Source organism: Podarcis raffonei, chromosome 5 (assembly GCF_027172205.1).
Source record: "Podarcis raffonei isolate rPodRaf1 chromosome 5, rPodRaf1.pri, whole genome shotgun sequence".
In the NCBI taxonomy this organism is placed as follows: Eukaryota; Metazoa; Chordata; class Lepidosauria; order Squamata; family Lacertidae; genus Podarcis; species Podarcis raffonei.
Genome location: NC_070606.1, coordinates 21,680,384 through 21,696,525, shown reverse-complemented (window position 1 = coordinate 21,696,525; position 16,142 = coordinate 21,680,384). Strand labels below are relative to the sequence as shown.

At 42.7% G+C, this 16,142-nt stretch overlaps 1 protein-coding gene across 1 annotated transcript in view; it reads right to left on the bottom strand.

Moving 5' to 3' along the window:
- Positions 1–16,142, bottom strand: part of LOC128413775 (heparan-alpha-glucosaminide N-acetyltransferase-like) — a 168,766-nt gene that overhangs the window by 19,625 nt on the left and 132,999 nt on the right. The window contains exon 15 of the mRNA XM_053388191.1: positions 1,787–1,864. Coding sequence (XP_053244166.1) covers positions 1,787–1,864 — 78 coding nt within the window. The remainder of the gene's footprint in view (positions 1–1,786; positions 1,865–16,142) is intronic.

The window sequence follows — 16,142 nt, the reverse complement described above, 5'->3', positions numbered from 1 at the left end:
ATTAAAGTTACATCCTTTATGCAATTCAGTTAGGTTTCGGAGGTTATAATTGTAATTTAAGTAATCTTTCAGGAGGTATATCCAAGTACCTCCAAACCCGTAGGCCCCCAGACCATCTGAGTCTTCCAAACCCAAGTCCATGTCCATATTCCAACAGTCCATAGATCCCTGTGAAATGGGATCCTTCCATTTTACCAATCCGAACTGGCATCCTGTTATAACAATCTGTCCCTCAGCAAAATCCTTGCCACATGTCCTCGGTTTGTAAACCTCAGTTTGCATCTGTGGAGTCAAAAGTTCCTCATGTATTACTTTAGTCTCTTCTTCCTTTCCTTCCACCAGTTCACCATTCTTTTCCTGTTCCCCACTGTCCAATCCAATCATGTCATCCAATTTCTTATGGAGCCCTTCCAACAGAAAGTTTATTTTGTGTATTGCATTTATTATTACTTCAGAGGTCTGCATTTTAAATGCTCAAGGTCAATTCCCAGACTTTTATCTGCAGCTGGCACTTGTTCCTGTAGCAGTTTCAAAGTTTCCCCACTAGAGGGATACAATTTAACTATTTCCCGAGTGCCAGTTCAATTTCAAGAAGAAGTAAACAATGTTGCAGATTTCCATTTTGAATGCAAAAGAGGGTAGAGGAAACTGTATCTTTTAGACAGCTGTCAACATCCATTTGTCAGAAAAAAGAAGTAATTTTTAAAATCATTTCTTAGCATTCAGGCAGCCTGTTCCCAGGTCAGTGCTGAGATGGTTTTAAGTCCTAATATTGTCCAAATCAAAGTTTCCCCCTACTTCCTCCAAAGGGGGTAAGTACCTTAAACAGCGGATATTTAGACTTGCAAAATAAAATTGCAGGATTTTTGCTTGTAGTGTCTTTGCTTCAGGCTATATACAAAAGCGGAAGGTGGACTTCCTGTTTAGACCTTCCGGCTATTAAATCCAGATTAACTCTTCCTCTTAAAAAATTTCCAATTAGAGTTTAATTTCTTTAAGCCTCGGTCCTTATCTTAAATCTTCTAATCGGTTCTACTCACGGGTAGTTACTTTTAGAGCCGAATTGTCCAGAAAGAAATCAGCGCTCTCCGACAACAGCTGTGCGGCTTCACTCCGGGGACGAAGCGGTCGATCCGAAGCACCGCGCTGCTCACCCCGCCTCGTGATGGAGCCTCAAAAAGAGGTCTCCTCGTGAGCAAGGGAGGTGCAAAAGGTGCACGCCGGATCCCAGGTCCACAGGCTTCACCCGCCTGTGGTTTCTAGCGGGTCTTCGCTTTCGCCGCAGCGGCAGACCCTAAATCCCCGGAGCGGTTCCCCTGAGAGATCAGGGGAAATCCGCCATTGTCGCTGGCGCTGACCGGAAGTCGAAGTGCCTGGGGTTTCTGGTTCCTGGAGAGATCTAACAGACGCCTTGCAATACCTTGCCAGAAGTTGAAGTTGTGTGAACTTGGTAAGCGTGAGGCATGAGGTATGAGGCACCTACCCATTTTGCCTCAGGTGGCAAAACAGGATGGACCGCCCCTGACCCCACCAAGAAAGAGGGAAGAGCTGAACAAGGGTTGTACCCGATTACTTCCTGTTTAGATACCTTATAGCAGAAGTAGATGTTTTGAAGAGCAGTTGGAGATAACAAGATGGCATGCTGCAATACTTTGGGGCCCTGGACCATTTCCCTTCTTGTTAGATTATCTGCAGTTTGTGAGCAACTACTGTAATTAAAAATAACGAGGGCCTGGCAGCACCGCTAATGCTATTATCTTTAAAACATCAGGCTTCAACGACTCACCAGCAAAACAGCCCAGATGAGAAATCTCTTTAAAATGCTCAGTGGTTGCTGACGGTACATTAGGATAATCTTCCCCGCCTGCAAATCAGAGAAACATAATGAAAATACAAACAAAAAAATCAGGGAAGCAGTGATTATTTTCAGTAAGCTAATATGGTTTATTTTTCACCTTGTACTCAAAGAGGCAAGCTAACTCGCTAAAGTGGTGGCAAAGGGCAGCTTGAACACATACGTTTTGCCACAGGCAGAAGCTGGCAGAGAGGAATGTAACTTGAACAAAGGCAGGGAAGTCTTCTAGATCAGACTGTCAGTTTTCTGTGCCTGAGACATGGCTCTCTGATGCTCCCACATTTCTCCCCAACCATCTCCCATCAATTACTGAGAGAAGAAATAGCATTCATAAATTATCAGAGGGAAGAGAAAATCACAATGAAATCCTCAAGACAGAGAGCAGGATTTTTCTTATGCTTGCCTTCCTTTTGAGGTAGGTCAAGATGTTTTGTGATTGCGCCTTCATTTCATTCTATAAATACTCACTGTGCTGTCTGGCATGGGAAAGCATCATGATCTAACTCTTCCTATGAGGCCTTTTCAAAACAAGAAGGTGTGGAGAGTTGGGAGGGGGTGCAGTGTACTGGAGAGACATTAATGACATGAAAACCACACAGACCTGCCTCAGCCACCTCACAATGATAAGTTAAGTTGAAACTTGCACCCACCAGAATTATGAATAAATTCTAAAGCACCCTGAGAGTGAGAGAGAAGCATCATAGACCTGAGGAATTGTAAAGTTGGAAGGGACCACAAGTCTTCCAGTCCAACCCCCTGCAATGCAGGAATCTTTCGCCCAACATGGGACTTGAACCCACTACCCTGAGATTAAGAGTCTCATGCTGTACCGATCTGTCCCATACACAGAAGTTCTGTTATTCCTATTCTTATTCTTATTATTTCATTTCTATATTGCTTTATATTTTAAAGAAAAAAAATCTCAAAACTCTGTACAACACAGAATAAAACTTACAAGGAACGGGGAGGGCAAGTTTCAGCACAGCACTAATGCTGACCCACTTCCGCTTTCAGCCCAGAGTTGGGATGGGCAAAGTGGAGGATCAGGATCAGAAGAGAAGCAGAACGGACAGAGGAATGAAAGGGGGAATGAGGAACGGAGAGAAACCGACTGGGTGTGGGCTTGATGAAAAGGAAAGCAGGTCTCTGGCAGTAAAAGGTAAAGGTAAAGGGACCCCTGACCATTAGGTCCAGTCGTGACCGACTCTGGGGTTGTGGCGCTCATCTCGCTTTATTGGCTGTTTACCTTCCCGCCAGAGCGGTACCTATTTATCTACTTGCACTTGCACTTTGACATGCATTCAAACTGCTAGGTTGGCAGGAGCAGAGTCCGAGCAACGGGAGCTCACCCCGTCACGGGGATTCGAACCGTCGACCTTCTGATTGGCAAGTCCTAGGCTCTGATACCTACAGCGCCACCCGCGTCCCTACGTCTCTGGCAGTAGCCGTTACTAAACATAAACTCAGCCAGGCGCTGCTCCCTGCAAACTTCTTCAGAAGAGCTGCTGAACATGGCTACTGAATATTAGTCAGGCTACAAGTCATGATGGCTACATGCTTGTTCCAAGATGGCATACCAGTTGCTGGGGCACAACAATGGGAGGCTATTGCACTCATGTCCTGCTTGTGGCGTTCTGTGGGCATCTGATTCCCTGGTTTAGGAAACAAGTGTGGTGGACTATGGAACTTTAGTCTGATCCAGCAGGGCTCTTCTTATGTTCTTAAGGCTGTCTAAGTCAGGAATATTCACAATTCATATAATGCCTGCACTGCACCACTGTACCCTGACTGCTGTCTCTTCCCTAGACCTTTAAATGCTTCTTCATGAGACCTGGGGAGGAAGTTCCAAACTCTGAAAGAGATGGTATTTAAATGTCTTTTTTTGGGGGGGGGGGAGAACAAACAACAATACCATGGTGGGTATTTTAAGACATGGTTAGGAAGCACATAGGTTGCCTTTGGCAACAAACAACACTTTAGCAACAAATAAAGAAGAAGCTGTATACCCCCCACGACTATGCAAATAATGCACATTGCAAAACAATTTATGTATCTATCTATGTATAATGTGTGCACGCATTAAAAAAGTTAACTGTAGAGAACTAAGAAGAGCAGCTTTCCTGGCTAGAGTCCAATAGGTGTTGAATAGGTGGAGGAAGGAAAATTGCTTGATAGTCCATTTTCACAGATTCCTCCAATGTCCCTATGGCTCTCTCCTTGTCCAGACATATGTTTATTCTAAAGTGCAAATGCAGCAGGAATCTAAAAACTCTTGAACTTCTTCTCACTATAACCTCTTCCCAGGATCCTATTCCTGAATCAGGCAGTGTCTCCATCCATATGTCAAAATTGCACTGTCATCACCTAAGATTACGAGCGATTTTGTGAGCCGAACTGTGACCTGATTCAGGGCTAAGTTGTGTGGTGAGAAGTCTGTTTGCAGAGGAAGATTATTTGTTTTAAGTGAAATCAAATTCTCAGGCAGAAAGAGTCTGTGGCATTTTTCCATAAAGCATCTTGAGTAGGGAGCCATTCAGGAGGATAAGCAGAAATCTTTGCCAGCCCTGCTAAAAGTTTCCAACTGGGACCATTAGAACAAAGAATACCTTAAGCCAATGCAGGCATCAATATCCATTATTTGTGAAGGAAACTTGTTTCTTTCTAGTAATTAATGGTATGAACGTCCTGATCCTGCAAAAGTAGTGATGAATGGAATATTTACCTCCCTGTAAGGCCAGAGATGCAGAATGCCACCATGTTCCAAAGGTAGGAAAAACACTTGCAAGATTCCAGAAATGAATGGAGGTAATAGGTACCTCTTTTAGTGTGGAGTCTTATTTTGCAAATTTCAATTCATCAATGTGCCACTAAAACACACACTGGGGATACATTTTTTATACACTTGCTTGTTCCTGCATTTAGCGCTGGTTTGTGTATGGATGTCAATTTTAATATGTGTAATATTATTATTCAAATATTTTATAACATCTTCCAGAGTCAAACCAGCAGCTTTTCAAAACAGTTCATAACATAAAACAATCATAAACCAGGTCAAAAATCAACTATGAATCTTATAAACATATGAAAACAATCTCTTTCCAGATAGCAGCAGTGGTTAAAATCACATCACTAAGAAGCAGTGGAGTGAAGCTTGGAATGAACTAGTCCAGTTGAAAGTTCACTGAACTAGTTCAAAAAATGCTGAACAGCACCCGAAAGTCATTCCCATAACTACAGAGCAAACTAAAGGTGAACTAAGTTAATTTTGGGGTAGAACTCTTGTTCATCTTCACACTCATTTTCTACTCTCCAGCCAGAAGCTTGGACTCTTAAGATGGTATCCAACTAGCACATCCTGTCAGCACAAGGATTTATGCTTGAGCAATGGAATTGTCCTACTCTCCTGTCATGGACTGGCTGGATGCAGAGCACTGCTATGAGGTACCAGCTGGGGAACCCTCAAGAGAAGAAGGTTCAGAGCCAAGGGATGGGTAGCAGGATGACTATGAGTGGTCAGAGGGGGAAGAGGGAGCAAACTGGGAAGAAGAGGTGTTGGAAGCTGAAGAGGTAACAGGGCTTAATGAGCAGGAAGAGTCTGTGACAGACAGCAGTCCAGAATCAGTGACTGGAGAGGAGGGAGGGGCAAGAGGCAGAGATGAGTCAGGCTGCTGAAGAAGCCAGGGAGTCTCCCCCTCCTGCTGCAACCAGCTTCCCTCCCTCCTGGTCTTCCAGAACCAGAAGAGGTATGAAGAGGGCAGAGAAAAGACAGGCAAGGCAACAAAGTTTCAGATTGCTTGGGAAGAACCTGGGGGAGGAGGAGACTTCAGGAAAAGGTGGGTACTTTCAGTCCCCACAACTGCCTCATAGGGGCAAGATCTACCGGGAAGCGTTGTTGTACTCACTAGGCCTGGCTTTCTGAGCTGTCCTGTTTCTTTGATTAAAGAGTTAACTTCTCTGATTTTGTGTGAGTTATTGCTGACCTGCTCCTGACACCTGCTAGTGACATCTCTCTCCCCCCCCCCCCCCCGCAATACGCACTCTGTGCACTCTCCAAATCTTCTCTGGAGGGTTGAGGAATCAGAACAGATTTAAGGGAGATACAGAGGGGGAGAGGGGGCAGAGTTCTATCTACAAAGAGGCCGTTGCAGCGTGACAAGGGAAATATCCTCACTGGACTTTGATGTCACAAGCACTATCCAATAGGAGCTCACAACACTTGGAATAGACAACATTCAGAATTGCTATGGGAGCAGTAGAAGGTGCAGGACAGAGATTGCATTGTCTTAAACTAAGGAAAAGATGAGGCCTGTGTGGTTTTGAGTCTCTGAACCTCCTATCAAAACTCATTAAAACCAATGGCACTCCATAATCAGGCTTAAACATTTCATCCATAATTTTTACTTAACTTGTTAATGTACCATTACTAGAAACTGACAGATTTCTTCATGCTGAAATTTGCTCTTTGAGGCTCTGGAGCAAAATACTTGCAAGAGCCTTTAATGAGAAAAAGAATAGTATTGATTGCCTGGGTCCCATCAATCCAATATTTTAAGAAATAAGAAAAAGAGAGTCCTTTATTCAATATCTGGTCGTCTTTCGCTCAAGCTAATATCATGCCTTGGTATTTGCGCGTAGCGTTCAGTCTGAAAGAAAATGTGGCTGTCACAGTGATTAATAACTGAACGCATGCCACAAAGGCTAACTTCTTTGTGCTCCCTTCCATTTTTAAAAATACTGTTTTTCAAGTGCAGAGGGGGACTCTGCGGAGAACCAACTCGGAATTAAATGTCAGGGGTTGTAAATATAGTTCCAGAAAATTCAAGTTGTAAAGAATTCAGTTCTGCGAGAAACATTTGGTTGTATTCTTCAAAAAGGAAGGCCAAAACACTCTTCGAAAAGGAAGGGGTCAGAACAAAGCCTTGGCCCAAGCCCAGCTTATCATTCTGAGTTTAAATCTCACCCTAGCTATGAACTCAGTAAGTAGTCTTAAGCAAGCCACTGTCTGTCAGGTCCAGCTCCTGCTTTACTGGAGAGAATAACTAGATCCAGCCTCAGTATCCAGAAAAGGTCCACTATTTCACTGATGCCTGCCCTTGAGGGATGCTGAGGCTCGGAACTTACCTAACTTCAAGCAGAATGGCATTCTATCACTGCCAGGCCACTTCTACAGAGGCCCTGTTCTATGTGCCCACCAGCCTAATTGTGTTTGTTGGCAGGCACCTGGGCAGGTTTGATGGGGGTGCAGGTGATTTATCATTATCACTGGGGCCAGAAACACACCTGCAACCAGTGCAACTGGTACAGTATGGATGTAATGTACTCCAACTGCCTGATCCCCAACATGGTGGTGCAAGTGCCATCTGTGGCGGCAGTGGCAGCAGTGTTGTGGCATTTCTTGCCTACACAATGGGAAGAGAAGGTCAGAAGGAGAAGAAAGGGCAGAGCAACAGGCAGCTACATGGAGAAGGAAAACTTAGCTGAAACAGAAACTGAAGAAAGCAAGAAATGAGGAAGAATAAAGAACCATTCCATTTTCAGTTCAATGGCAAATAATCCCAAATTCCTACCATCTATTAATTTTTAGGGTTTAGTGGGGTCCCCCCACAAATCTATGAGAAGTATTGTGTGTTATAGGGTAATTGAGGTAATGCTATTAGAATTCCTAAGGAGAAGTCAAGCAAGGAGGGAGGGGGGAAGAGAGAGTGAGAAGATTGGCGGAGGCTTGGAAAGGGAGTTTGAATGTTGGGGGGGGAAGCAGTTGAGAGTCGGCTGAGAGCGATGGGTTCTGAAGGGGGGCACTTAGTGGGGGACCTGAAGCTGGGTTGGGCAGCTCTTCAACGTGGGATCAGTAATTCAGTGGCCATCACCCTCGTTTGACGGTGGCCGAAAAGGAACGAAGACACAGAGAGGGACTGTGTGTCTCCTGTGGAGGCCAGGGCATGTGGCAGCCCCCTGCCCAGGAAAGAGGGGTTCTGCCAGCTGCCCGGGAAAAGAATTCCCTCTGTTTAGGTGGGCCATGGAGCCAGGGCTTGGCTAGCATTGCCAGTGCCCAGATGCCTTGCATCACCCCCTCGAAGCAGCTGAAAAGCAGCTTTACAGACCTGGGCTATGCCTGATTATCATCTTCCCAAGCAACTTAAAAATGGAAAGCGTAATGCTGGTGGTCAACAAAAGAGGGTTAAAGACTCTCTTTCGTGCCAGAAGGTTCTTCTCCCATTCTCTGTTTATGCTCAACTTGTAGGGTGTTCTCCCCGCCCCATGCAAATCTTTCCTTCCTCTTTCCTGTTCTTTTTACAAGGGCAGCTTTGGCAGCAGCCACAGCAGTGCATACAGGAGACCATGGAAGAAAAAACGTATCCTTGAAGCATGGCAGAACTCTGTGCTATGGGCTGCTTCGAGGGAAGAATCTTTGCACATGTGAATGGGCTCTCACAGACCAAACGCCAGGGACAGAATGTCAACTCAGACACACATTCAGCTGTCACACACACACCCACACACACACCATGGAATTAAAGCAGGGTGCTTGCCGGCTGTGCCGCGGTTAAATCACCTGCGGCCACAACCACACTGAGAACTGATTGGCTGGGGCTGTCCCACAAGGGTAGAACCCCAGCAACAACAATGTGGTGAGAGTGCAATGAAAAGATGTCTCATTCCATCTGTATCATTACTATGCGAAACACGCTGCACTGCAAAATCCAAAAGTATAAGGATTTTTTCTACCAACTTTGAGAGTGTTTTTAAATAAAAGATTTGTGCTTTGCTCTCCCCAGCTTCAGCAGCACAAGTGAACGTATCAACTCCAGGTCTTTCTAAAGGTTAGCCTTTTCTTTTTAAAACACAGTCTCAGCTATTTGGCGAGGTTTTGTTGACTGTGGAGAAATCATCAACAGGAAACTGGAGCGGCCATGAGTCACTGTTAATCGGCTTCTTAATACAGTGGTGCTGAGAGACATATTTTAGCCACCTGCCCTTCTAAGAAATTTGAGGCAACACCTGGTAGCTGATGCTCGGACTGACACCAAAAGGACTTCACAGCAATGTGATTACCGTACTTGTTCCCAGGGGGAGTACCATTTAGCACTTGGCTGCCATGCAAAATCGCAGGGCAGAGCAAGAAAGACCCAGAGGTTTTGGGAAACAATAACAACTGAATGGCCAGTTCAAAGTCTGAGGCAGCATCCAGTTCATGCTTTCCTCCACTTCCATCCACACCCTCACACAAAGAGCAGAACATTTGACATGGAGTCCACATGCATAACTTGCCTGTTCTTAGGAACTGCCCATGCCAGGCAACTTTACCCCACCTCCTTTTCCAAGTAGGGACACGTGGAGGAGGAAAATTGCACAAATTTGGCTCAGTGGGTGGGGGTCAAAACCCCCAGAACTGCACAAAGGGAAAGGTAGGTTATTCTGTCTGGCAAGCTGGTATGCTTGCACAGGTGGAGCATTTATAATAGTGCAATGTTGAATTCTACCCATCATTTGGGCATGCGCATTAATGCTGCACGTGTAAGCCTGTGCACACATAAGCACAATACTTGCTCCTACACTTTACTGTGTGTAAGACATTGATGCATGGTCTGTGCATGTGCTAGCCATGATTTTTCCCATACTGTGGATGATGTTTTGTGCACGCATCCTTTGCATTTCTCTCCCCACCCCCAAGAGATCATAACATAAGGTTGTAAAACATTGATCAATGATTCTGTGTCCTCCTCAGAATAACGTTGTTACTTAATAATTATTATTATTATTATTGGGCGGCTTCCAAAAAATATTAAAATACTGTAATACATCAAACATTAAAAGCTTCCCTAAACAGGGCTGCCTTCAGATGTCTTCTAAAAGTCTGGTAGTTGTTGTTCTCTTTGACACCTGGTGGGAGGGCGTTCCACAGGGAGGGCGCCACTACCGAGAAGGCCCTCTGCCTGGTTCCCTGTAACTTGGCTTCTCTCAGTGAGGGAACCGCCAGAAGGCCCTCGGTGCTGGACCTCAGTGTCCGGGTAGAACTTTGTAACCTGTCTGATCGTTTCTGAAGGAGATGCCATGCATATACTGTAGCTTTGGCGAGATGTCTAACAAGCTAATTGACGAATCGTTTTGTGGATCATTCCTATTCGCTTTCTTATAAATTGGGGAAATGATACTCAGTCTCTAACCAGAGGGCATTTGGCCCGTGTTGTTTATGTTGTTGATGCATAAAGCTGTATTAACAGAGCTAAGGAACACCTGCAGTGACAGGAAAAGGATGGAAGCTTAAACAAGCGCGCTGTAAGAGCTCAACATCAGAGAGATGCTAAGACTTAAATTACTGCTCTAGAGGTGTGCTGCTTTCAAACAAAGTACAGTGAAAGTTTGAGTCTGTCAGTTCTCCACAGCATCTTATTTGTCCTCAAGTTTAGAAACGAATTCATCTCTACACATCTTGTTTCAGACAATCCTGACCTAATTCACAACTAAGTGAAAGATGCACAACCCATCTACTTATCTAAACATATTCACAGGGGCCTGCAAACTACAGGAGGTCCTATTACTTCAGTGAAAATTACATATATTACATTTGCTTGGGGTTGCAGACTTGCAGTTCTAAGGTTAGGGTTCTTACATACATGTTTGTCACTTCCTGACTATGCCATTAAATTGCAATTTTTCCAGTCACCACATGTAGAATTTTCATATTACTCAGAGTCAATTCAAAACACAATATTTTTCCATGGAGACATGGAGTTCGCACATTCGACTGAAAAGTCCACTCCATGCTAACTCACAAGTGATGAACATGCATGTGTGAACTGGCCCCATAATGTCCCATAGGCTGCCCAGAAGTGACTCAGTGGCCACAAATAGCTGGGCAGCTGAAGGTGAACCATTGCTGATCTGATGGCTTTGCTTACTAAATAGTGCCTTTATGCTTGAATTAGAAAATCCAAACAACACCCTCATCAGTACTAACTAACATCCACTGGGAAGTTCTCCTGTACAAGTCAGACTGAAGTGAAGCTATACAAGAACAGAATAATAATAGTAATAATAATAATAACAATAATAATTTTATTTCTACCCTGCCCATCTGGTTGGGTTTCCCCAGCCACTCTGGGCGGCTCCCAACCAAATATTAAAAACACAATACAGCATTAAACATTAAAAAATTCCCTAAACAGGGCTGCCTTCAGATGTCTTTTAAAAGTAAGATAGTTGCTTATTGCCTTGACATCTGATGGGAGGGCGTTCCACAGGGCGGGCGCCACTACCAGTATGGTTCAAGAAATGACTAGGAACAGTGTAATGTTGCATAATTAAAATGATAGTCCTCAATCAGCTATTTTTAAACCATAAGCACATGGTGGAGAGAGCCAAAGGAGGTTAACAATCTCTTTAAATACTTTTACTATGCATCTTAGTAAAATAGTACTATTTTATCATTTATCATCTTACTAGGTTCATAGGTTCATAGAAAGGCAGAGGTTATTTATAAACCATTGGAACTGAAGATTTCAAGACAATGCTCAGTTGTATGTTTTATTTGACTTGATTGTGGAGAGATATCAAAGGTTGTATTCAGTGAAGTCATCCTTTTTGTCAAGGGCTTCTGCTATGGAAGTTCCCCCACCTCTCCTTTCCTCTGGGCTGCCCATGTCTGTTCTAGAGGTTCCCTGAAATCTCCAGAGCAGATGGGGTGGGGCATGTGAAGAGATATGGGGGGAATTTCCATTCTATAACCAGGTTATTTTGTTGGCTACAACCCTAAAATGATTATTGGCATTAATATTACAGTGGAATCTCAGTTGTCAAACATAATCCATTCTGGAAGACCGTTCAACTTCCAAAACGTTCATTAAACCAAGACGCAATGGGCGGTCAGCAATTTCAATGGAGAAAATAGAGAACGGCACCTTGGAAGCCGTTCAACTTCCGAGGCGTGTTCAAAATTGGAAGCATTCACTTCCGGGTTTTTGGCATTTGGATTCCAAATCATTCGGCTTCTGAGACACTCAAAAAACGAGGTTCCGCTATATAAACATTATTTCCAAGTACATCCCACTCCAAACCAAACATGATACAGAGAATGTATACACACACACATTTTTCCCTCTCCCTCTTTTTTCCTCTTTTCTTTCTTATTATTTTGCCCCTTTCTGGCTCTTTCTCTTCTATCTTTCTAAATAAATACGATTTCCTTGTTTTCTACTTTGTATTGTAATTGATTGTCTGTCACGGCTACACTTGTTTAGCATTGTAAACATATGACACATTTTTCTAAATAAATAATGTTTCCAATGCATACTAACATATTCTTAAACCTAAAGTGGCATCTGCAAATATGGGTGAAAATGAGAACATCGATGCATTCTTGCCTGAACGAAAGAAAAGTAACTAAAGCCATGTGGGAATGTATCATAAAATGTGTCTGACTCCTGAATTAAGTTTGCTAAGTCCTAAGCATATTCACTTCTTGTCACCCTTTACCACTAAAAACTTCAGCAAGAGAGCACAGATTTATGGGAAAGTAACCCTTTGAGATTCAGTATCTAACTTCCATTTCTAAGTAATCATTCCCATTTGTGGCTTTGTCAGAATTCATCTCTCTGTCAAATCTGAAATCAAACTCATGAGAACAGATGCCTTTGTAAGAGTTCCAATATTTCTTTCTTCTGCTTGAGTCACCCTAGTGACATGTCATCACTTCTGCTTCTCAGTCTAATAAATGGATAGCCGTTACAGAAGAAAACCTACAGGGCAATAAGTACTGTACTGGCAAGGATGGTTGCCAACTTTGTGGTGCCCTGCTTTGGAGGATGCTGCCCAATTCTTGCCCATAATTTTGTTGACCGGGAGAAAGGAGAATAATAATATGGCAGTTTTTCTAACTGGGCTGCTAGGTACGCACCACAAAACTACAAAGGTTGATATTCAGGGTAAGGCTATACAAGAAATTCAATATGCATTTAAAGTCAAATCTATCAAATTTGCACTTTCTGCAACAATATGCAAACCAAAACACAACCTTTATTAAAAATCCACATCCAAATTCTGTGATACAGTTCTCCACCCAACCAATGCGTACAAAAATGCATATATTAGTGGAAAGTGTGCATTGAAAAGGAAGATAGTAGTGAAAACAACATTAAAATGTATTTATATTTGGAAAACTGCTTGCAGAAATATGTACTTTGGTCAAAAGTGCACATAAAAATTCATTAGGAGAAATCCAGACAAAATTTCATGAGTTGCTTTTTTTAAAAGTGAATTGCTGCAAATTGGGAGAGCTGAATTAAAGATTGGGAAAATAAGAAACTAAAAGAACCGAAATTGACAAACCTGTGTCTGAGTGGCACCACTGCAGACTGCAGGTGATTGGGCTCACTTGATTTTGTGATCCTTCATACAAAAAAAATCCTGTACATAGAAAATAAGCACACCGTGGTGAAAGGCTAGCTTCTCCATTACATGCATTCAGTCACATAAGTCCTCCTCTGCAGTCTAAAGTTATTCAGAACTCACAATGCTGGAATTCAACAATTCTGATTCTAGCTCTTCTGAGTAGCATTACACAATTGTTATGTATCAGGCACGTCCAACTCCCAAGAGGCTGCGATCTACTCACAGTATAAAAAGACCAGCTGTGATCTATTGGGGGGGGGGGGAATTGCTCAAAGTTGGAACACAAAGCTAATCGACCTAAGACACCACCCCGATCGACCGGTGGATCATGATCGACCTGTTGGACATGCCTGTTATATATAAATTGTTGTCCAAACTCATAAAATGCCTTATTTTATTTTTTTAAAGACCAACACAATAATCTCCTAGGGCGCCTTAAAATACAAGTGGAGAACCTCAAGAAATCCCAATTGAATTTGCATGGTTTGTTATTATTAAGTAAATAGCTTATATTGCAACGTGGATTTTTATACCTGTCATTGTTAGGATAAATCCAGATGGAGGAAAATTAGAAACAAATGTAAAATATGGGTCATAAGTATTCAACTGAGACATAACTCAGTGTAAACATCCGAGAGGTTAAAAACGGGGGAGCAGAAAACACAATTTCTAATGGAAAAAGCAGAATGCTTTGAACACATAAATGCAGAATTAATATTTCATGTCATTTATACAATTAAATACATAAATAAGCCCAACCAACATGGAATGGGAAATAATTCCTTCCAACCAAGCTCTACATCATGTTCCTCACATTTTTTCAAATGTTAATTTTTAAAATTAGTATTCTCATGGTGGAAGTAAAGTGGTCCAAGCAAACTGGTAGGCAGAGGAAGAATATCTTCACTGTCCAAGTACTGCTCCCAAATACTCTATCTTGGGACAACACATTCCTCTGTCTGCATTTTTTAAATCCTGAATTGCAGTCTGACACTATCCATATTTGGGGGGCTGCCAGACACCCCTCCCTCAGCATATAAACCTACTAATTTGGAAATGACTTTCCTTAATTGTCCCTGAAGCAGAAATTGATCCTTGGGAGCCATACAGAAAATGGCTTAGTTCTCAATGTGCGGGGAAACCCGTGTCTGCTTCAAACAGCCACTGGGTCTCTCTCTCTCTCTCTCTCTCTCTCTCTCTCTCTCTCTCTCTGTCTCTCTCTCTCTCTCTCTCTCTCTCTCACACACACACACACACACACACAATTTCCTGTAGACAGAAAACTAGGATGTCAGGGTATAGAACTGAAGCCTAGCCTTCTTGCTGGCATGCTAATTTTCTGTCTACACGGAAATTGTTTGTGGAGGAGCATTCTGTCATGTGAATCCCCACGTAGGGGAAGACTCATGAAGATCTACTCAGGCAGGCAACACTGCTTTCTGATTTAGAACTCCTTGAGATCCCTGTAAACAACCACCTGAGCTGCCAAAAGATGCATCTGAAGTTTCCCAAGGGGCCAAAAGTGCAACTGATGAATGCTGTACTTAAATACCATAAACGTTATGAAGAATGTGCACAATGTTAACTTTTGCTTTGCTCTACGTGTGCAAGTGTGCTGAGTTAGAAGAAAATAAAAACAAATAAATACATTTATTTATTTATGCAAGAGCATAAGCTCTATGAGTTCCTTTCCATTCCCAGTTAAGAGGCAAGGCCTGGACCGTCATGAAGCCTGCGCCAGGATATAACAGCTCAGGTGAACTTAGCCCCTTATAGGAGCAATGTCGCCACTATCTTGGCTCTGTCCCTGGTCCTGTTGATCCTGAGTGCTGTGGTCACTTACTTCTTTGCAACCTGTTGCCTTGTTTACGAATACCAGCTATTCATTGCTACCATGTGCTACTACTGGGCACCTTTTCATTCCAGGTTGGTCCCCTTGCCCAGCATGCCTCATGGGCATTGGGCATCCCCATTGGAACAGGTCGGGTCACTCAATAACTTGCCTACCAGAAATTTGAGTAAGAACAAGAACACGTGGTAATTATGTTCATAAAGGCAATGGATTCTAAAGCAATTTCCAAGGAAGGCTATTGGCTTTACCAATAGTCCTTCCTCATTGCAAGGAATATTCTTAGGACATGACTAAGTCCTCTGATTTTCTGAGGACAAGCACGTGAGCATTCAGGCTCACAGCTGTCTGAATGTTCTTTCATAAAATTACATGCCTATCTTTCCGTCAGAGTGCATTTGAAAGGCATTTGAAAGAGGAGTAAAGTTACTTTCAAAGGTGCCTGCCAGATTCCCCCCCCCCCTTCCTCCTGTTTTATCAGATATAGTCCTTCTGTAAAAGGAGTTAGTGGTTGATGTAATTTCCTGCCAATGAGAACTTCGAATGAATACAATTAAAGAGACCACAAGAAGCATAGCTTATCATCTCCACTTCCCAATTCATCAAGGCTTTATCTCAATTTAGGAAATGTATTTGTTTTATTGTTCTGCAAAAGAAAAGAAAAAAGGACTGATGTTGTCAGCCACTGCCTTTCAATAAAAATATTTTTTTAAAAAAAATCAAACCAATAATAATAATCATCTTTGTTTACTATGCATGTGTTTTAAAGATTATAACACATGAAATAAACATAAAGACTGTTTTTTAAAGAAACAAAGCTGAAAACCTATTGCCTCATAGTCGTTTCAGTCCACTCACATGAAAATTCTCCCTTATGCTTTAAGGGTGGGCCCTGTAGTTATTACATTTCCGATTTCCAATTATAACAAAATGTTATAAACATTAAATCATGTATCGTGAAGTAAACCCACTGCTGAGGAGTATTATATTTTTTTCAAAACAGTTAAGTTCTGAACCACACACTGCTTCACATTACCCCCATTATACCTC